Source organism: Paramisgurnus dabryanus, chromosome 20 (genome assembly GCF_030506205.2).
Source record: "Paramisgurnus dabryanus chromosome 20, PD_genome_1.1, whole genome shotgun sequence".
NCBI lineage: Eukaryota > Metazoa > Chordata > Actinopteri > Cypriniformes > Cobitidae > Paramisgurnus > Paramisgurnus dabryanus.
In genome coordinates this window covers 4,954,590-4,975,976 of record NC_133356.1, presented here as the reverse complement: position 1 = coordinate 4,975,976, position 21,387 = coordinate 4,954,590, and the positions used below count along the sequence as shown (strand labels likewise).

Sequence of the window (21,387 nt, the reverse complement as noted above, 5' to 3'; positions counted from 1 at the left end):
ATTATGTAATATCTTCATAGCTGTTGCATTTTCTATTGAATTATATCGTTACGTCGCATAATAAACATATCAACAATTCAAACTGTCACATGAAAACCTTTACTTGTTCGACTTTATGAAGCACCGCAAAAACTGACAGGCGGATGACGTCAAAATACCGCGAGAGCGATTCGAAATCATACAGTGGAGTCTGCTTTCAAATCGCTCTCGCGGAATTTTGACGTCATCCACCTGTCTGTTCTTGCGGTGCTCCATGAAGTCGAAAAAGCCTAAATAGTGGCACAACGTTTCTGATTACTAAATGAATATTTTAATTAGGTACTTTTTTCAATAATCGTTTCATATCAATTTCTATGCATGTATATCTGACACAAATTGTTGAAAGCATTCGATTAAAACAAATATTATTTTCAGTGTAGAGAGATCTCAAACGGCTTTCTGAGCAACAAGCGCCCCCTTTAGGCGAATATATTTTTGCAGCCAAGGTTTGTTGCAAAATAATAAAAAATATAACTTTTCATATTAACGTATGATTAAAATATTAATCATATGCCTACTTTTTTCAATTTTCAAAATACTTTTAATACAACTGACTAAAAAATTAATGAAATGAAAAAAGTCTCACGGCACTACACCGCCAGTGGCCCACAATGCCATATGCGCGCCGCGGCTCTGTCACCGGAAGTACGTACAGTGGACTTCCTTTCTTTCCTCCGTGCGTGGTCTGCCGGTTGCAGTGAGGTTTTTATCTGAGAAACCTACAATAAAGAATTAAACTTCATCATGTCTTATCCAGCTGAAGAGGAAGAGGCGAATGTAAGTTACTGCGGAGTTACTAAGAGAAACGCGTGATAGATTTACGTGTGTAGATTAGCATGCTGCTAATGTTAAACATCTTTATCTTCGTTCGCCCATGTTGTTGTTTTATACGTGCTGTTAAATTGACCGTGTTCTCTCTTTTTTTTTTGTGTGCAGTATGACCCTTATACCTACCCAAATGATTATGACTATCACACGGGTGAGTATCAGCAAAGTCCCCCCCTGTTATATCCAATACATTTGGTGTTAGATCGCCCCATTATTACATCTGTGGATGTGAAGTAACAGTCAGTGTACAGTATGGTAACTTAACAGTAATCTGTCTGGTACGTACTGTACATTTGTAAATGTGATAACATAACAAAATGAAAAGGAAAATTTTGGGTTGATATTGAACAATATAAACACCTGATAGCCAATGTATAACAGCTCTATGTCTGTTCTTCAGGTGATCCTAAAGCTGATCTGGCTTATGAACGTCAGTATGAACACCAACAGACCTATCACGTGATCCCTGAGGTCATTAAGAACTTCCTGCAGTATTTTCATAAAACCATCTCTGATCTGATCGACCAGAAGGTTTACGAGCTGCAGGCCAACCGGGTGTCCAGCGAGAGCATCGAGCAGAAGATCTACGAGATCCAGGACGTTTATGAGAACAGGTGCAGATCCATTCAACAGTATCAAAAAATGAACACAAGCGCACAGCCATTTGGCTACATGGACTGTATTGTGTAAAAATATATTCTTACTTATTGTATTCATTTTTAGCTGGAACAAGCTTACAGATCGCTTCTTTAAGACATCTCCATGGCCAGAGGCAGAAGCCATTGCTTCCCTGGTTGGTAATGGTGAGTGGAGTCAACTGAGTTGTGCTGAATTCATTGATCTTAAACCCCCTGTATTGGCTGAGTAGTTTATGGAAAGGATTTTCGTTGTTGATATTGGTCTGTTGTTTTTATTTTGATACAGATGCAGTTTTCCTGATCCTCTATAAAGAGCTGTATTACAGGCATATCTACGCCAAAGTCAGCGTGAGTGTTTCTTCTCATCTATCTTTATATACATGTTTCTTTGGGTCATTTTCAAAGAGTTGTGTATTTTATAGACAAGAAAAGTGTTTGTAAGATTAGATTAACTATCTATCTTGTAGGGCTGCATAATAATAAAATATGCAATACCTTAATGCTTTGAGTTTGTAAAGTCAATTTAAATTACATATTATAAATGAAGAGTTTGGTTCCAAAACGCAATATATCCATTTTGATTAATTTGGGTAAAAATGTGTTTTCTATACCAAGAAAGTGAAAAGATGAAAACCACTATTTTTTCACAAACTTTCACATAGCATCGTTAGGTATAATACAGGGATGTGATTTTTCCGGATTAATCCGGAATTCCGGATTTTCCGACCTGAAAATGTGACCTACGTGAATCATGCAGATATGTAAAAAAAAAAAAAATAGGGGGGAGGGGGGTATCTCACAGCCGTCGACATGGTAACCCGGGACGGAACCACAATCGCCGTCCCCGCTCAACAGGGCCACACCGGGCAGCACGTAAGATGACAAAGAGATGCATTTTCCTTCCTTTCCAAGTACCAACAAGGACGTGTTTCTGACCATTCGCAAATGGCGGATGGCGAAGTATGATTGTATTCACCAATCAGACCCGATCGTTTCTCTCCTCTCTTCTCCTCATTTGCGACGTTTGGCTGTCACTCGCGTGACGCGAAACAAAGCGGCAAACATATACACGTCGGTTTACTTGGTGAATTTGGAGCAGCAATTTTCACAGAAATGAGAGGAAAAACGAGCGCCATTGCAGAAAATCCTGGTGGCGACTGAGAGAGGGACGATGCAACAATATTGGTTCCGAAAAAAGGCAAGGAAATAAGTTACCTCTGAACGTTTCTCAATCGGAAGGCTGCAGCCTCCGGAGGTCTCATAGGCTGCATACGTCATCGAGCCTGGTTTAACCTAACTGAGTATGGGAAGCCAATCTCCTCAAAAGAAGGACGAAACTGCGCCACTCGATTGATCCGCGCTGCGCGGACCAATTATACGCGCGGCCCAATGGACAGAGCCGCGCGACTATCAGGATAGCGCAGAGATTAGTTGTTTACTTGCGCCACCCGATGGATAGCGCAGCGCCGACCAGTTTCATCAGAGCAGCGCGACCCACTGGGAAGCGCAGCGCGACTCTGATGGAATACACTCGATTTACCCACAATTCTCTGCTAGTACACAATTTATTTCCAGTTTAAATAACCATTTTGTTATTTTGCCACAAGACAACTTAATTTACTAATGCATAAGTTAAAACAGCATCTAAACACTTATCAGCTTGATTGGTATAATCCGGTAACCATAAATAGCTTCCTCTTGGCAGTTAATTTAATAGAGGTGAACACACGTCTGACGTAAATTATCTCTGTTAATTTTTTTTTTTTTTTTTGTGTTAAAGATATGCACGAATTTTATAATTCTGTTATTTGACATTAATAAAAATGATTACAATATGAATGGCAATGATCAACGATTATTTTTTATCTACCTTGAGTGCTCGTTTTATATTTATAATATCTTATGGTGTTCTGAGTCACGTCCGTTTAAACACACTTCTGATGCTGCTTGCTTCGTCATTTGTATACTTTATGCATTGCAGTTACATTTATTTTATTATTTTATTTTTGTAATAATTTTTAATGATTTAATAATGACATTATAGCATTATGCAATTGTTTTGCATATATTTTTCTGGTAGTGCCAGCTGCATTTCTTGACATATCAGGAAATGTGGGTTTGCAAATTACTTTGGTTTGTTAGTCCCGCACTGATAAAGTGACATAAGCTGTATTTGTTAATATCTCAACTGTTCCCAATAACCAAGCACTGCTATATAGACCATTTTGCAAGACAAAATTAAGTTGTCTTGTGGTCGAAGCTCTTCGTGTTTCAGTTTTTTAACACGTTGGGATAAAATACAACAACCAACATATAGAACTGAATCTAAAAGTTAAACAAACATCTTTAAGATATATGTGAAATAAAGAAACAGTTACAAACTGAAACAGGAAGTGTTTCTGGACCAGCGTTGTTTACATCTTGCAAAATGGTTTAAGTTGCTTCTATGAGAGAGGGAGTGGAATTCGCACAAGTTGCCTGCCAATAAATAAACAGTCGAATAATGATACTTTTATTTTTTTATCTTTAATATTTAATAATGTTTTGACAGCACTAACACTGTTTTGTCCCACTAGCAGAGAATTGTGGGTAAATCGAGTCTATTCCATCAGAGTCGCGCTGCGCTTCCCAGTGGGTCGCGCTGCTCTGATGAAACTGGTCAGCGCTGCGCTATCCATCGGGTGGCGCAAGTAAACAACTCATCTCTGCGCTATCCAGATAGTCGCGCGGCTCTGTCCATTGGGCCGCGCGTATAATTGGTCCGCGCAGCGCGGATCAATCGAGTGGCGCCGTTTCGTCCTTCTTTTGAGGAGATCGGCTTCCCATACTGAGCATTACATTCGTGCATGAAACCTGATCGACGAACACGGAGGGGCGGGAGTCGCGGGACAGAGTGGAGTCTAGAGTGATGTTTCTTCAGGCTCCGGCGTGAATATAAATGACAGACACTTCAACCGCGTTTTCATCACTGCGTTTTCTCTTCTAAAGTTCGGTAAAAACACATAATGGGCTTAAAATCTTGTTTAAGAATCTGTTTTATAATGAGAATCTCTCTTTCAGCGCGCCTCTGTGTGTGTTTGCGCCGCGCGACAGCCGATTTGAATCTGGCAGAGTTCGTCACTGTACATTAAAAATCCCACATGAACATTACAGCGTAAATGCTAGGATTAAGATTGATTTTATATATAACAGATAATCTAGATACATTTACCCTAATAAGTTTTTAAAAACATGGTAATGTTTTAATGTTTTGCTTTAGTGTTTTAATGTCAGACAAGCATTGAAATGAAGGAAAAATGAAGAGAAAGGCAGCAGATATAGCATTCTTCTTCAGAAAGAGTAGCAAGAAGCAGCCAAATGAATCTTAGTAAAATACATTAAAGTAGCCTTCAAAATTCACATGATTTTTCTGGTCTCTAGTTTTTTCAGCAATGGGAGATATAAATTCTGGTTTCAAAGTAAATTTCAAAAGTTTTATTTGATTAAATAGTTTAAAAAACATGGAGGTTGAATTATGACTATAAATTGAAAAAAGTAAAGTATTGTAGCAATTGTATGTTATACATTATTCTGATTAACACACTATAATACTTAAAAGTATTTTAAGGTTGGATGATAGAGATTTTATATGCCACCCCAGAGTAACTGCTGGCCCCTGCCTGGCCACCCCTATGAAAAATCCCTTGCTCTACTGATTAGCAAAACACAAAAAAATACATTATATTATAAATCTTTACCCGGACAAGTGACTTTTGTGCATGGACAAGTGAAACACAAATTTACTTGTCCAAAGGACAAGTTCCTCAAAAAGTTAATGTCAAGCCCTGATAAACATATTACAACAATTTACGATTAACTAAGAATAATAGTAAACTTCATAATTGTCAATATTGTGACTCTTGATGAGTCTTGATAACGTATGCAGCTTAGAAATGCGACCTCCGGAAGGCTGCAGACTTAGGATTGAGAAACGGCCTCTGTATCATCGTTTGTTTCAAAGGTTTCGTGTTTTTAAAGTTTTAAGGTTGACCAGTTTGATTAAAATAAATAGCTCCTGTACTTTTTTGTACAATTACTTTTATTTATTAGTGTCAACCTTCTATTGTTCATGTTTAACAAAGTTACTCATCTACAGGGGTCTAAAATTAGAAAAAGAGACCTTTAAGACACTTTATTATAACTAAAGGTCCTGTGTAGCACATTTTACAGATATTTGTATTAAAAAAATACTCTGGTAAAAATAGAAGTACTGATTTAACTTCTTTACTCAAGTAAAAGTATCAAAGTATAGGCTTGGGAATTTTCTTAAAGTATAAAATTAAAAGTAGCCATGCCTTTAGTTCTTTATAAGCCATTGTCTACATTTTATTTGGATGTCGGCAAAATAGGCCTTCTTTTGACATGAACATTTGCATGTTGCACATTTAGCTGTTAAAGTTGTGTAAAAATGCAAAACAAAAATAAGTTAAAACATATTTTTTATCATGGTTGTTGATATAGAGAGAGGTGGTGATGGAGCAGTGGACAAGACACTTGGCTTTTGATTCCCACTGTTACACATCCAGTTGCATGTTGCACATCTAGCTGTAAAATAAATTAAAATGTGTTTTTTTGTTCAAATAAGTTGTTATGGGTCCTACTTTACTATCCGTATAGATCCGCCACCAGTTTGATTGGCGTGTGTGTGTGGGGGGGGGTCTCAATATATTTTCCTGCTTTTTTGTCCTTAGCCAATCACATGCCTGATAATAACATTAAATATTCAAATCCATAATTTGATTTTCAAGATTTATTATAAAAACTGATTATTTTTCCAAATGCTATAAATCTATTGAATTAATATAAAAAAATTTTTTTTAAGTAACAAAGTAAGTTGAACAACATATGACAGCCTCTGAACTTGGTCAATACTAATAATAATACCAAATATACAGGAACTGAACCAAAAATACATTCAGTCAGTCATCGCTCCCAAAATGAATTCAACAGGTCATCTTGTTGTTTAACAACAATAAAATGTCATTTAAAAACATGAATATCACATAAGGTCACAAAATGTCCAAAATGACATTTCCCTTACATTCAACTTCCAAATATGCATTCATCTTTGCCATGTTACATTCATTTATTTGAATAGTTGTATAAACAGATTAAAAAATACATTAATGGCATTGATCAAAACATTTACTTTGTCATATTAACTTGTTTGACTCTGTGGACCCTGTACCGGGTCCAGAATTATCTTATTTTGACTTAATATAAAATATTCCTTTAATTTTTAATGGTCTGTCATGGACCCAGTACCACATATGAGATACTGTTTGAAAGCTTGGACTTTCTACTTTCTGCAGATATGCATCACTTTGAGATATGTTTTACTGTAAGAAATTATTTACACTTAATTTACACTATCACCCCCCCAATATTTTTTGATATCATATAATATTCACATATTTCATATTTTTCAAGTATGACAAACATGGGCAAGTCTTATATCAAATGAAAGCTCTCATTCTCAGGAATAAGGCTACATCGTTATTTTTGCTCTATTTTTAACACATATCCAACAATCCTCGAATGAATAATAAGGTTAAAAATGGTCTTTTGTAAACATATGTGAAACTTGAGTGTGAACTGCCTCAGATAGCACAGATAGCCACAAATGATACACCATCTTTTCTCTTAGGTCCTACTCTAAACAATGAGTCCATTCACATCATTTTCTTTGGTTGTGTGCATAATTAATCCCTTGCTATTTATTATATGTGCAAAACAAAAAATTAATATTTATATGAAAAATGTATTTTCACACCCTTCAGTAAAATGAGAATAACTTTTGAATGCGACATGATAAACGTCTGCAGTCTGCTAGAGCACACAGAACCAGAGTAATACACTATCAAAGACAGTGTTTACAACAAAAAAAAGAAAATTTGGTGTTTCATCATATGAAAAACAACATAAATAACAATATTTCTCACAAACAGCAGCTTTTTATGTAACTTCAAAGGGTTTTCTGCAAAACGATATTGCATTTATTCCACTGTATGTGGTTATGGGAGCACTTCAAATGTTTTTAGGCAGAAATTGTATACAAAAAAGGTATTAATCCTCCCATCAGTTGGAGTAAAATAACTTTTGCATTTATTATGATAGAGAAAAAAATCCTTTTTCCTCTGTAAGCTGGCAATTGCTGGAATCAAACGAAACTGTCTGCAGGTTTCGTTACCACTCAGGGCCAGAGTTATACACTTTTAAATACAGACTTTAGAAAAAAACATCAAAAAGCGCCTATTTATTTTTGTGTTTATTAGAGGACTGACAACACATACAACCATGTTTAGCACTTTTGTATGTGCACCTCTGCTTGTGGGTATGAGAAGCTTTTGAAACTGGGTAGGCCAAATCCAGGCGAAAATCCCCCAAATAGCCTCAGAGTGTAAGAGGTTAAGAACACTGTCATTGCTGCTGTCATCCTTGGCACATCATCACTGAACTTTTTTGACAGCGATCAGCTGTAAAATGTTCTGGTCCTGCTTGATTTTCATTGACTTTGAGTAAAATAATGGAAAGTTTTTTATAAGATCACCTGAGGTCAATGTGTTAGCATAACAGAAGCTTAATACTGTGTGAAAACAAGCAACAACGGGCATTTTTCCTTTGCTCGAGTGGCCTTTTTTACATAAATTATTAGATTTTGATGGCTTACGTTTCTTCCCCACCACAGGTTTATCAATGCCATCAGAAGTATTATTTTATTTGTTTGTTGATCATGAATTACAAAGTAGATGAGGAAAACTAGGATCTGTGTGTATTCAACGCGCTAACATCATTGTTCATAATGCATTGAATGGTGCGCTGTGATTGGTTATGCAGATTTTTTGCATTCTGCAGAGAAGGAGGACTGGCGTTTGTCGCGGTTTGGGAAAAAGGGAGAAAAGATGACAGAATAACACAGGGGATATTGGATTTTGCGTAAAATAAAGAATTTACTTTTTAATACTGACCTGATACAATAATATTTTTAGCGATAACTAATTTTGTTTTAAATGGCCAAACTCTTCAAATATAAACACTGAAAATTTTATAACCTGGCTTCAGCCCATGTGTTTCACATACTTTTCTTTTGTTTCTCTACTATCTGCCTCAACCTAAAACTCTGCCTATAGACGGTTTCATCGGATGCATGTGCGCTGACGCGATACACGTCTGGATCCAAACTTTACTTCCGGTTTCGTTTTTTTTTTAATGGTCTGATTAGTTGCTAAACTGATCTCTTGAACAAATGCCTCGTCGAAAATAACAAATGTTTTGGTTTCCTAGGTAATCTATGTGTTGTTTTTTTGCGTGTTATATAAATAAACTACGTTTAAAGAACTTTGTTCTTATTTATTCTTAGCAGAGTTTACCGGAAGTTACGTGCAGACCACGACAGTCGCTTGTTTAAGTTTTTACTGCTGAAACAGTCTATATATAAATATCTTTATTTGGTTATTGCATACCATTGCAGTGTTCTCCTTTGCGTTATTTGCAATAATCTCAATATATCTTGCAGCCCTGCTGGCCTTGTATGAAGAAATAACTGTCTCGTGTCTGTCATGCTTGTAAACACTTCTTTTCTTCTTGTATAGGGAGGTCCAACTCTGGACCAGAGATTTGAATCGTACTATAATTACTGCAACCTCTTCAACTACATCCTCAGTGAGTCCAAACGCATCAATCGCATGTGATCCAGTATATTTATAATGGACATCAGAGCGTTTAATGTCATTTGTTTTTCTCAGATGCTGATGGACCTGCACCATTGGAGCTTCCTAACCAGTGGCTGTGGGACATTATTGATGAGTTCATTTACCAGGTAAATGATTGAAGATGCTCTCTGATGCTTATTGTTCTCTGTTCGGGACGTGCAGACCCAGACACAATTTGCAAACATTTTCTTGGTGGTGAAAATAAGATGCTGATATCTTTTCCTGCTCTGTAGTTCCAGTCGTTCAGTCAGTATCGCTGTAAAACAGCCAAGAAAACCGAGGAGGAGATCGAATTCCTGAGGAACAATCCCAAGATCTGGAACGTTCACAGTGTGCTGAATGTTCTTCACTCTCTGGTGGACAAGAGCAACATTAACCGGCAGCTGGAGGTTTACACCAGTGGAGGTGAAGGATAGCGAATGTTTTGGAGTTTGGCTTTGGTGTTGGATGTCAGTTTGACGGTTGTGTTTGTGTTGTAGGTGACCCCGAGTCAGTGGCTGGGGAATATGGCCGTCACTCGCTATACAAGATGTTGGGTTATTTCAGTCTTGTGGGATTGCTGAGACTTCACTCTCTGCTGGGCGATTACTATCAGGCCATTAAGGTCCTGGAGAACATTGAACTCAACAAGAAGGTAATAATAAAATACCCAACGACGGCTCAATAAGACGTTTTCTTGCAGAAATGCAGAGGAATCTGCTATTTATAGAAACATAACGTTTAAGGAATATTTAAAACTTAAAATATGAATGTACTGTAGAAAAACACATCGGCTGTATGTGTGTGTTTCAGAGCATGTACTCGCGCGTGCCCGAGTGTCAGATCACGACCTACTACTACGTGGGTTTCGCTTATCTGATGATGAGACGCTATCAGGATGCCATCCGCGTCTTTGCCAACATCCTGCTCTACATCCAGAGAACCAGAAACATGTTTCAGAGATCCACCTACAAATATGAGATGGTAAGTGATATCGGCGCTAAAATCTGACAGCCTTTAGTTGATGATCAGGGGCCGTATTCACAAAGCATTTTATCTTATCACTAAGAGTACTCCTAAATCGCACTTAAAGATTTTAGCTAGGAGTTTTCTCTTAAAAGTTATTCACAACGCCTTTCAGACCTACTTTTAGTAAGGAAAAATGATAACTCCTAAACTAAGAGTGAGTCTTCGTTGCTACGGATGACGTCAATTCTCATGCACGAGCTGCCTCGCAATGACCACGGTGATTGGTTGTTAGATGACAGGGCTGTCATGCGGAACATAACACAGACGCACCAAATCATGGAATTACAATATCGAAATATATCTGTGTCTTATACAAAATAATAATAGTAATGCCATCGAAATGCATATATTAAAGAAAAGTCGTGAATTAAATTAAATTAAATCAAGTTAGCCTAATACAAATGAGAACCGCCAATTGCCTTATAATAAAAAACGACATAACATTAACACTTGCTTGATTAATTGACATCCTATTAGCCTAAATAGACTACTTAAAGCAAGGAAATGTTGCCCATATTAAAGAAGCCTGCCTAATGTAATAAATAAATGATGGTGGATTATGAACTCGCCAAAACGGAAAAGAAAGCCCAAATGGATGCAGGATCAGTTACTGCTGCTGGCCCAGTTGGTGCTGGAAAAAAGACACGTAATAAAAGGGAAATTCGGCACTGAGATATCAAGCAAAACTAAGCGTGAGACGTGCGAGAAAGTGATGCGCGAGTCAATGTGAAAAACAACTGGCACCCGACCAACGTTTTCAACTAACCCGCCCGCAACTCACACCGCAAAAAATAAAAAATAAATAGTGTACCAGACCCGCTCCCTGGCCCGCATTTTTTTAAGTAGTAATTGTTTAATAGTTAATTGCCATTTTTATTTCAAACGACCCGACCGAACGCGACCCAAATATCATAAAAAATATTTTTGGATGACTCGTAACCGCGGGTGACCCCATGCATCCGCTCATTTCGGATCAACCCGCGCATCACTGGGGAGAGGATTTGTTGCAGATCAATGCAGCAATCCCGCTTATGTTGCGGACCCCGGACGAATGCGAGACATTACAATCGCAGTAGAGGGTTTAAACAGACTAGCATGGCAACAGGTATGCCTATAATATTAAATATTTAATTTCATTATTGTTTCATGTAATTGTACAAAACTTCCTGCTTGTCATGAATGTAATGAATTATGAAACAAATGTCATAAACAATATGCTTACATTAAAGTGTGCTTTTAAGTATGTGCAATGCTTTTGAGTTGGTGAAACTGTCCATGTTAAGGAGGATCAGCACTTAAGACATTTTAAGATCCTTTGTGAATAGGTCTTAGTGAGTTAGGAGTCCTCTCGACTTCTTTTAAGCTGTCCCAGACTTAGGTGCTACTTTTAGGGCTAAAATGCTTCGTGAATTACTTTATTTTTTTATTTTTTTTTTTATTATTATTATTATGAAAGGCATCACAAGCACAGTACAAGTGTGAGAATATTATAAAATGAAATGAAGGGGAAAAAACAAGAATTAAACACGCATAACAGATACTCGTATACAAATAAACATAAACATAGTAACATATGCATATACATATAAACAACTAAATAAATCAGAGAAAGAGAAAAAAAACAAAAACAAAAAAAAACAAAAAGGGTTTTATCCCTTCGTGAATTACTTTTAGTGAAAAAAATTAGGAGTCCTAAATTTAGGAGTGACACGCCCAGTATTTTTAGGAGTTGCTCCTAAATTCGCCAGTTAGGAGCTACTTTTAGCCTTAAAATTCTTTGTGAATACGGCCCCAGGGCATTTTGCAGGTCCACAGAATCTTGAGATTGTACTTTAAATGTTCTTGTTTCTCATGAAAAGTACGGCTGCAGCAACTAATTGATAATAATTAATTAAAGGGACATTGCACTTTTTTTGAAAATATGCTCATTTTCCAGCTCCCCTAAAGTTAAACATTTGAATCTTACCGTTTCGAATCCATTCAGCTGATCTCCGGTCTGGCACTAGCACTTTTAGCATAGCTTAGCACAATCCATTGAATCTGATTAGACCATTAGCATCACGCTCAAAAAGAACCAACAAGTGTTTCAATGTTTTTCCTATTTAAAACTTGACCCTTCTGTAGTTACCTCGTGTACTAAGAACGGAAAAAAGGCAGATATGTCAAGGAACTATACTCTCATTCTGGCGTAATAATCAAGGATTTTCCTGCCGTAACATGGCTGCAGCAGGCGTAGTGATATTACCCAGCAGTCGAAAATAGTCCTCTGCTATTGAAAGTTACCAAGGGGACTATTTTCGGCCGCTGCGTTATATCATTGCGCTTGCTGCAGCTAGGGATGCAGCGATTATAGATTTTGATGGTACGGTTATAGTCTGATAAATAATCACGGTTGTACGGTTATTACGGTTATTAAGGATTCATTTATTTTACAACATTAATGTTAGGGATGCTCCGATCGATCGGCCGATAATGCTTGCTATGTTTCTCAATGAATTACGGTGAAATGCCACTACATCCAAAAGCCAGGGGGCGCTCTCATGCAGCAACTCAAAATGTGCTTTAGATGAAGAACAATACACACGCAGCTGTGATGACACGCAGCTCCATGAAATGGCTGAAGGATATATTTATATTGCTGTTCTTCAAATCTTTTCAGGTATTTTCATGATAATAAAGAATATGTTTAATAATTATGTTTGACGAGTGTTGCTTTTTCAAATGCATGTTATAAACGACTCAAACTAACAGTGATTTTAGATCGATAAGGACTTACTGATTAAAAGCCGTAGTACATGAAATAGCTGTAATAAGATCGGCTGTCCGATTCAGATATGTGATCGGCCACGTATTATTAGTGGAGATCGGGACATCCCTAATTAATGTATAAAATCACATGAATAAATTTTTGAACAATTACTAAATTTTTCTGTATTTTCAGTTTGTGTATTTTCTCTACAATTCTTGGACAAATGATAATAATAATAACTTGGCTGGCTTTGACTTAAACCGTATAGGTGCCTTTGAAACCTGTAGGCTATTCATTTTAATGATCTTTTGAATAAATGTAACTTTACATTTGGACTGAATAAAGTTATATTATTTTGGTTTTGTTTGAAGTATTGAAGTAAAATATATGAAGTAAAAATGATAAGAGCCTCTCAAAATGAATAATTACACAGGGTCATCCTGAACCAGGTACTGCAAGTCATTTTGACAGGTGAAGCTTAATATTACACAAAAGTCAAATATAAATATTAGGGGTGGCAAGATTAACGTGTTAACTAATGCTATTCATTAATTAATCATTAACGCGTTAAAATAGTTCAACGTAATGAAATGCAGTCAGACCACCAGGAGCCCCGCCCGGGTTTGATCCGCGAGCAGGAGGTTTTTAATGCTGTACAGAGTAGACCGATTGGAGTGTGGCTCTTTCACGTACAGATGCAGGTGCGCGCGCACACATCCACGCACACGCACACACAAACCAGATGCACGAACAACCAAGAGACGCGTCACTCGCACATATTCTTTTGAACGCGGAGCTTTGTCATACAATGCATCATGACGCATGCGCCTCTTGGTGGTTCGTGGATCTGGTTTGTGCGTGCGTGAGACAAAAACACGCGGTGTAGCGAAGGCTTTACGGTTACTTAACCGTGACATTTTAAAGCGCGGTTAATAGTGAAACCGGTTAATCGCTGCAGCCATGGCTTAATGGCTTCCAAAATGGTAACAATCAAATGTTTAACTCTAAGGGAGCTGGAAAATTAGCAGTTTGTCACTTTAAGGAGCTTGTGCTGTGTGGGGCAGATTAGTTGTTGCAGCCCTTATTTAAATGCCAAAAGTAATTCTGGATAGAAAGTAGGATCAGATTATGCATTTCAATATAATTTAAACATGCATATCTTAAAATATCTAATGCACGCCAGTAATGTGTGTTTGTAAAAACTACTTAAATGTCCTAATATAACTAAGGCCTTGTCCTGGATTAATCTAAACCATGCAATTGTATCTTGTTTGTGATGTCACTCTTATTTGCTGTGATGTACAGATCAATAAACAGAATGAGCAGATGCACGGCCTGTTGGCTATTGCTCTCACCATGTACCCCATGCGCATCGACGAGAGCATCCACACGCAGCTCCGTGAGAAATATGGCGACAAAATGCTGCGCATGCAGAAAGGGTGAGAACTTGCCCACCCTCATGTAATCATGATATTGAGGATTTTGTTAATAATTACTAAGACATTTATTTTCTATCTCAGAGATCTTCAGGTGTTTGAGGAGTTGTTTAGTTTTGCATGCCCTAAGTTCCTGTCGCCTGTAGTTCCAAACTACGACAACGTTCATCCAAATTACCACAAAGAACCATTCCAGCAGCAACTGAAGGTGTTCGCCGAAGAAGTTCAGCAGCAGGCACAGCTCTCCACCATCCGCAGGTATTTGCATGGACAAAATAGAATTACACCGCGTGTGATTCAACTTCAACAAACTAACATCTGTTTGTGTCACAGTTTCCTGAAGCTCTACACCACTATGCCTGTGGCCAAGCTGGCCGGATTCCTCGACATGACCGAGCAGGAATTCCGTATCCAGCTGCTCGTCTTTAAACACAAGATGAAGAATCTGGTGTGGACCAGCGGCATCTCCGCTCTGGATGGAGAGTTTCAGTCGGCTTCTGAGGTCGACTTTTACATCGACAAGGTGTGTTTTAAGTTTTTATAAACTAGACTTGCAAAATTCATTCTTTAATTTGAGATCTACAGGGTTGCTTTAGTCATGGAGTACTTGAAAATATCAAGACAATTTTATATTGGATTTGACACCTGGAGGTCCTGAAAATGAATACAATCTTACAATGCCATGGAAAATATAAATAATATAAGTATAATATAAAGTTAATGTAAAAAATTTTTTTGTTATGCCTATCTTTCAAAAATTGCATTGAGTACAATCTGTAAATATTCAAGTGCAAAAGTCATAACACTTTTTTTACCCTTATGTTTCTTCCATCAGGATATGATCCACATTGCAGACACCAAAGTTGCCCGTCGCTATGGAGATTTCTTTATTCGACAGATCCACAAGTTTGAGGAGGTACACATAAACTATTACAGATCAGATTCATTGCATTTGTCTTATAATTAACACTTTCCCTGCCATCGAGGACTTGTCTCATCAATGAAGAGAAAACATTTCCCTGCCAATGACGAGTTTTTACGGCAATCCATATTTCCGCTATTATCTACTAGGTGCCGCTCTTACCCAATTTACAAAACACTGAAGCATCTACTGATCCAAAAACAGTTTAACTCTGTGTATGTTTTGATCATCGCTCTAAATCTGTTATCAAACAAAAGTCCTTTACAAAAATGCAATTATTTCAGCTTTTTGCTCAAAATTTTGTATTAATGAAGATAGGATGAAACTTTTTTTTTGTTTGAAAGCAGAGGGTTTCTTTTTTCATTTGATATATTGTATGTTTATATATCGAAAGAAGCCATTTTTTCTGAAAGGCATTAAACTTTTGTGAAAATCATACAAAATGGTTGTTCTGGCTAGCAACTTTTTTTAAAAAATGCTGGTGGGGAAAGAGTTAAAAAATGCCACATAGCAGTATATGCTAATATAGTGAACTGTGGTGTATATGAATGAAAATGTCACTTTCACTTCTTGCAGTTGAACCGGACCCTGAAGAAAATGCCCCAGGCTGGCGCGTCTTCGACTACCAGCAGCGCCACATCCCGTGCCACATAATACAAACCCCATTGGACCTGATCCTCACCCAGTCAGAACCCACTTGATTAGACTCTGATATTTTCCCCGAACTTCTCAACCAATCAGAAATCACCTCTGATATCGATACCAATCAGAAGCCATTTCTGAAGTGTGTTATGTCATTCAGTTTATTTTGCTGACAAACCAAGCAAAGTCCATGAAACTTATTCTAAAGTTTTTTTCTAAGTCAATAAAGTTTAATGTGGCTGAAGTTTAGTTTGGAGTTGTCTTTTAAGAGAGAATAAAAATTGCATACATTTGCATGTTTGTGACCCTGCCTGTAAAATCCAGATTCAATTGATTTCCATCTTTGACATGATCTTAATCAGTCAATATTAATGATATCTAGGTTAGATTTTAACAAAATGTTATGTAGGACGATTTCATGTAGAAAACAGTAATTCACAAAAAAATATTTTTCATAGGCTTGGTCACATGTTACCAAACATAACAGCCTTCATATTAATTTAAGGCTGTTAGGGAGTTGTGTTGTTGTAGAGATGCCACAAGGTGGCAGCAGAACACTTTCGTATTATAGTCAATGTTTGGGCTTCATAGTCATAATATATTTACCCATATTTCAAAACTGTCAACGTTAAATTTAATGTATTAGCTGAAAAAAAGTGAAGGTATTCATGTTTTATGGCCATTAGACTGTTTTAACTCTTCAAAATTTTCAGATTTTAGCTTAAACCCTCTTTTATCTTATAAGTCATTATATGGCTATTGATAATAAAAACATGCTTATTCATAGATTTGTGATAACTGCCGAAATGCAGCATTTCTCTCTGTTTCCGGTTTGGAAATCATGAATCTAGCTGCATCCCAATACTTATACTATGCCCTTAAATAGCATGAACTGTTTTTGTGTTGGGAAAGTGCAAAACAACAAAGTATGCACACACTGGAACATGCTAACACGAAACAGAAGTGACGACATAAAACACAAACATCAAAATATAACTCATCTTTGCATTTAAGCATTTCTTTATTCATTATTTGTCATGTAAAATGTTTACTCTTTAGTTTGTTAATTCTGTGTATCGCAATTAAACTCCACCCTCTTGCAGTGAGTTGTGTGTAATATCAGATGCATGGATTTACACTTCAAGGGGAAGTTTCCTAGTTATCCTAGGCCCAGACTAAAATGCATGTTTGAGCGACCTTAATTTGAAAACAACTTGTACTGACATCTTAACCTATGTCAGTGCCATTGTTTTGTCTCAAGGTGCACACCAGTAATGTTTCATCATCATTCGTTACATTTATATAGCGCTTTTCTCAGTGCTCAAAGCGCTTTACATATGAATGGGGGAATCTCCTCGACCACCACCAATGTGCAGCATCCACCTGGATGATGCGACGGCAGCCATATTGCGCCAGAACGCCCACCACACACCAGCTTATTAGTGGAGAGGAGACAGAGTGATGTAGCCAATTAGTAGATATGGGGATGATTAGTAGGCCAATGGGCAAGTTTGGCCAGGATGCCGGGGCACACCCCTACTCTTTTTCGGATGACATCCTGGGATTTTTAATGACCACAGAGAGTCAGGACCTCGGTTTAACGTCTCATCCGAAAGACGGTGCTTTTTGACAGTATAGTGTCCCCGTCACTATACTGGGGTGTTAGGGCCCACACAGACCACAGGGTGAGCACCCCCTACTGGTCTCACTAACACCTCTACCAGCAGCAACCTGGTTTTTCCCAGGTGGTCTCCCATCCAAGTACTGACCAGGCTCAACCCTGCTTAGCTTCAGTGGGCAAGCTGTCTTGGGCTACAGGGTGATATGGCTGCTGGTTATCGTTAGCTATGTTTGTAAAAACTACTTTAATACAGTAAAGGCTTGGGGCCTCATTTATAAAGTGTGCGTACGCAATAGTCCATATTTATAAAAACTGTCTTTGATGTGGAATAGTGCTTAGCGCCACGTTTAAAGGCGGAGATCTGAAACTTTATGAATCACACGTACGCATTTTTGATAAATGATCATAAGATCAAATGCAGGATGGTTTCTACGCAGCATTTTATAAATGAGGCCCCCGGGTCCTGGATTAATCTAAACCCTGTCCTGGAAACTTACCCCAAAATGTTCACCTAGTAGTACATCTTTATGGATACTAGCTGTGTCCCTAATGACACACTATGCACTATGTACTCACCCGACTAGTGTATGAATTTTACAATAGCTGTATCGTCCCACCAGACAGCAGACCACTCTGGGCCAGATCCGCACCGTAATGTTTTTTTACTAATCATAAGTATAAGCCGTTTCCCAGACAATGGCAAATGTAATCAAACCCATAATACAATGCAAGTTAATAAAAATCAATTTTTACACTTAATTCAAATGTTCATTTAATGTCAGTTATTTGTTTTGTTTAGCATGAATTTAGTAAGCGTCAAATTTTGCTCTCACAGCACAAAATTCAGTGTTGATCCGACGTCAAGACCCAACGTTGATCTGTAGTCAAAATTTAATGTTGATCCGATGTCAAAATCCAACGTTGATCTGACGTCAAAATCCAACGTTGATCTGACGTCAAAATTCAACATTGATACGACGTCAAATTCCAACGTTGATCCAACATCAAGACTCAACTTTAATCTGACATCAAAATCCAACGCTGATCCGACGTCAAAATCCAAGGTTGATCCAACATCAAGGCCCAACATTGATCCGATGACAAAATCCAAGGTTAATCCGACATCAAGACCCAACATTTATTTGACGTCAAAATCCAACTTTGATCCGACGTCAAAATTCAACGTTGGTCCGACATCAAGACCCAACGTTAATTTGACGTCAAAATCCAACGTTGATCTGACATCAAGACACAACGTTAATTTGACATCAAAATCCAACGTTGATCCGATGTCAAGACCCAACGCTGATCCGACGTCAAAATCCAACATTGATCCAACGTCAAATCCAACGTTGATCCGACATCAAGACCCAACGTTGATCCGACGTCAAAATTCAACGTTGATACGACGTCAAATTCCAACGTTGATCCGATGTCAAAATCCAACGTTGATCCGACATCAAGACCCAACGTTAATTTGACATCAAAATCCAACGTTGATCCGACTTCAAAATCCAACGTTGATCCGATGTCAAAATCCAACGTTGATCTGACGTCAAAATCCAACGTTAATCTGACGTTAAAATCCAATGTTGATCCGATGTCAAAATCCAACGTTGATCTGACGTCAAGACCCATCATTGATCTGTTGTCAAAATTTTATGTTGATCCGATGTCAAAATTTAAAGTTGATCTGACGTCAAGACCCAAAGTTGATTCGACATCAAGGCCCAACGTTGATCTGTTGTCAAAATTTAACGTTGATCTGACGTCAAAATTTAACGTTGATCCGGCATCAAGACCCACCTTAATTTGCCATCAAAATCCAACACTGATCCGATCAAAGCCTACTTATTTCAACATACTGTACTTTGATTTACGACTATCTAGGATGGCTAGTATGCAAATTGGGAAGCAGGGACAGTCTTTAAAGCAACACTATGTAGTTTACATGTAAAAATTACTTACAACTCCCCCATGTGGTTGAAAAGCGCAACAGTGCCTGGTATCAGACACTCTTCTGCAGGCGGGAGGAGGGGCGGGGCTGTGCGCTTTACCCTCCACCGCCACTTTCAGAGTGTGCTTGTAGCAGCTAGGAGGTTGCTCAGGTTGCAGCAACAGTACAATTTGTCCAGTTAAAAGTTGTTCTATCACTGAAATAATTTTAGAGACACTATTTAAAGGTAAAAAAAACTACATAGTGTTGCTACAACTGAGCAGCCTTACATACAGGTATGTGTAGTCGCTTATCTTTGAATGTTTCAAATTTCCTTTTATTCAACATGATCCACAAAGATTTTCCATTGACAGCCTTAACGCTGGTGAGCAGACAAAAATGACCAACAAAAGAAAACCTTACAAAAAGGGAATATAAAAAAATAATGCCATACAGACAACATACTTTAACGCTTAAAATAATCTGGTATAAAATAAGTTTAAAAATAAACACACTTACATTACCATTTACACTCAGTTTGGTAGGTCAGCATTTTTCTTTTTTCAAAAATATCTTTTTTATTCTTCAGGGTTTTTTACATAGATATCAAAAAAGTAAAGAAAAATAAAGACGTGGTATTTCCCCCTCTCGGCTGGCAGTGTTCTGTCAATAGCTGGCCAGAACCGTAATAGCTTGACTTTTATTTTTGACAGTTTGACTTTATTTGTTTCCTTTTATTAAAGTTCAAATTGAGTTCAGACATCTTGTGATTTGTTGTAACCTCACAAGCTTTAATGCCCTTGTTTAGTTTCACTGCCGTTTATTAAAAACACACGACGCGAGGTCTCCCAGTTCAAGTAAAAATGAAATGAGTGTTTTCATTGCAGTCCATCTGACGTGAACCTCTGGCCTCTGTACGTTCAGTGGAAACAGTGTTTGGTCTGATCACAGGCTTTTCTCAATGGTCCATGAAATAACTTTCTGTCCAAACATATTTTACCATCTTGAATGTAGTCATTGTTCAGATAGTTTTGGGGATGTTTTTTAAGTATAATTCTTTCTCTCAAAAAAGTCTTTTATCCCTCTTGTTTTCATATGATATGGGCTTTTCACACTTTGTTAATCCTTTAAGGGGGCTTACTGTCGCCCGGTTCAACATATTTAATCGTGATAGTAGACCGATACATTGCAGTGGCCGATATTAAAAATATCGACATTGGCCGATTAATAATCTTTTCAATTAGCTAATAAATCTTTCTGTTCTTTAAATTTGTTGTTTGTAATGAATAGACACTCAGATGTCAGTAAAATGACCAATCATTATTCACAAGCAAAAGGCGTCCATGTAAATATCTACTGTCTTTTGTTGCAATACCGAAAAAACGTCAGTCTCTAACTGTATGACATAGGACCACCGATTAAATCTCCATGATTGTTTCACGATGGCAATCTTTTGTCTAGAAGAAATACAAATTGTACAATGTATCCCGGGCTTTACACACAACAAAAAAAATCATTCAAACGGGACACTGCAAAAAAATGATTTTCAAGAAAAAAACATTCTTAGTATTATAAAAAAAATCAGCCAATGGGTTAAGCATATTTTTCTTGATTTTTTCTTGAATTTAGTGTTTGAGAAAAATGTTCAAGAATTTTTGCTCACCCCATTGGCAGATATTTTAATTTTTTTTCTTGTTTTATGCACAAAATCACTTACATTTGATATTTTAGGTCTAAAAACTAGCATCTTAATTTAAGAATTTTTAGATATTTTTACTGAAAACAAGACAAAAATACTAAGAAATTTTTTCTTGAAA

At 37.4% G+C, this 21,387-nt stretch overlaps 1 protein-coding gene and 1 pseudogene across 1 annotated transcript; one reads left to right on the top strand and one right to left on the bottom strand.

Moving 5' to 3' along the window:
- The first annotated feature begins 675 nt into the window (after positions 1 to 675).
- On the top strand, positions 676 to 16,262 carry eif3s6ip (eukaryotic translation initiation factor 3, subunit 6 interacting protein). Its single transcript, XM_065296109.2, has 15 exons — positions 676 to 816; positions 976 to 1,018; positions 1,268 to 1,481; positions 1,591 to 1,670; positions 1,792 to 1,853; positions 9,137 to 9,206; positions 9,290 to 9,363; positions 9,490 to 9,661; positions 9,736 to 9,890; positions 10,049 to 10,219; positions 14,319 to 14,452; positions 14,534 to 14,707; positions 14,783 to 14,972; positions 15,285 to 15,365; positions 15,948 to 16,262. Exons 1-15 carry the CDS (start codon positions 784 to 786, stop codon positions 16,023 to 16,025), a joined length of 1,731 nt encoding a protein of 576 aa, XP_065152181.1. The 5' UTR covers positions 676 to 783; the 3' UTR covers positions 16,026 to 16,262.
- A 1,469-nt stretch (positions 16,263 to 17,731) lies between these two features.
- On the bottom strand, positions 17,732 to 17,849 carry LOC135787703 (5S ribosomal RNA; annotated as a pseudogene).
- Between the last annotated feature and the right edge of the window lie 3,538 nt (positions 17,850 to 21,387).

What these genes read in the sequence shown, in the direction of transcription:
- eif3s6ip (XM_065296109.2), top strand. Translation starts at nt 784, where the DNA reads ATGTCTTATCCAGCTGAAGAGGAAGAGGCGAAT. An exon ending in ACATTGAACTCAACAAGAAG is followed by an intron (nt 9,891 to 10,048) that starts GTAATAATAAAA and finishes TGTGTGTTTCAG; the next exon opens with AGCATGTACTCGCGCGTGCC. An exon ending in CAGCTCTCCACCATCCGCAG is followed by an intron (nt 14,708 to 14,782) that starts GTATTTGCATGG and finishes TTTGTGTCACAG; the next exon opens with TTTCCTGAAGCTCTACACCA.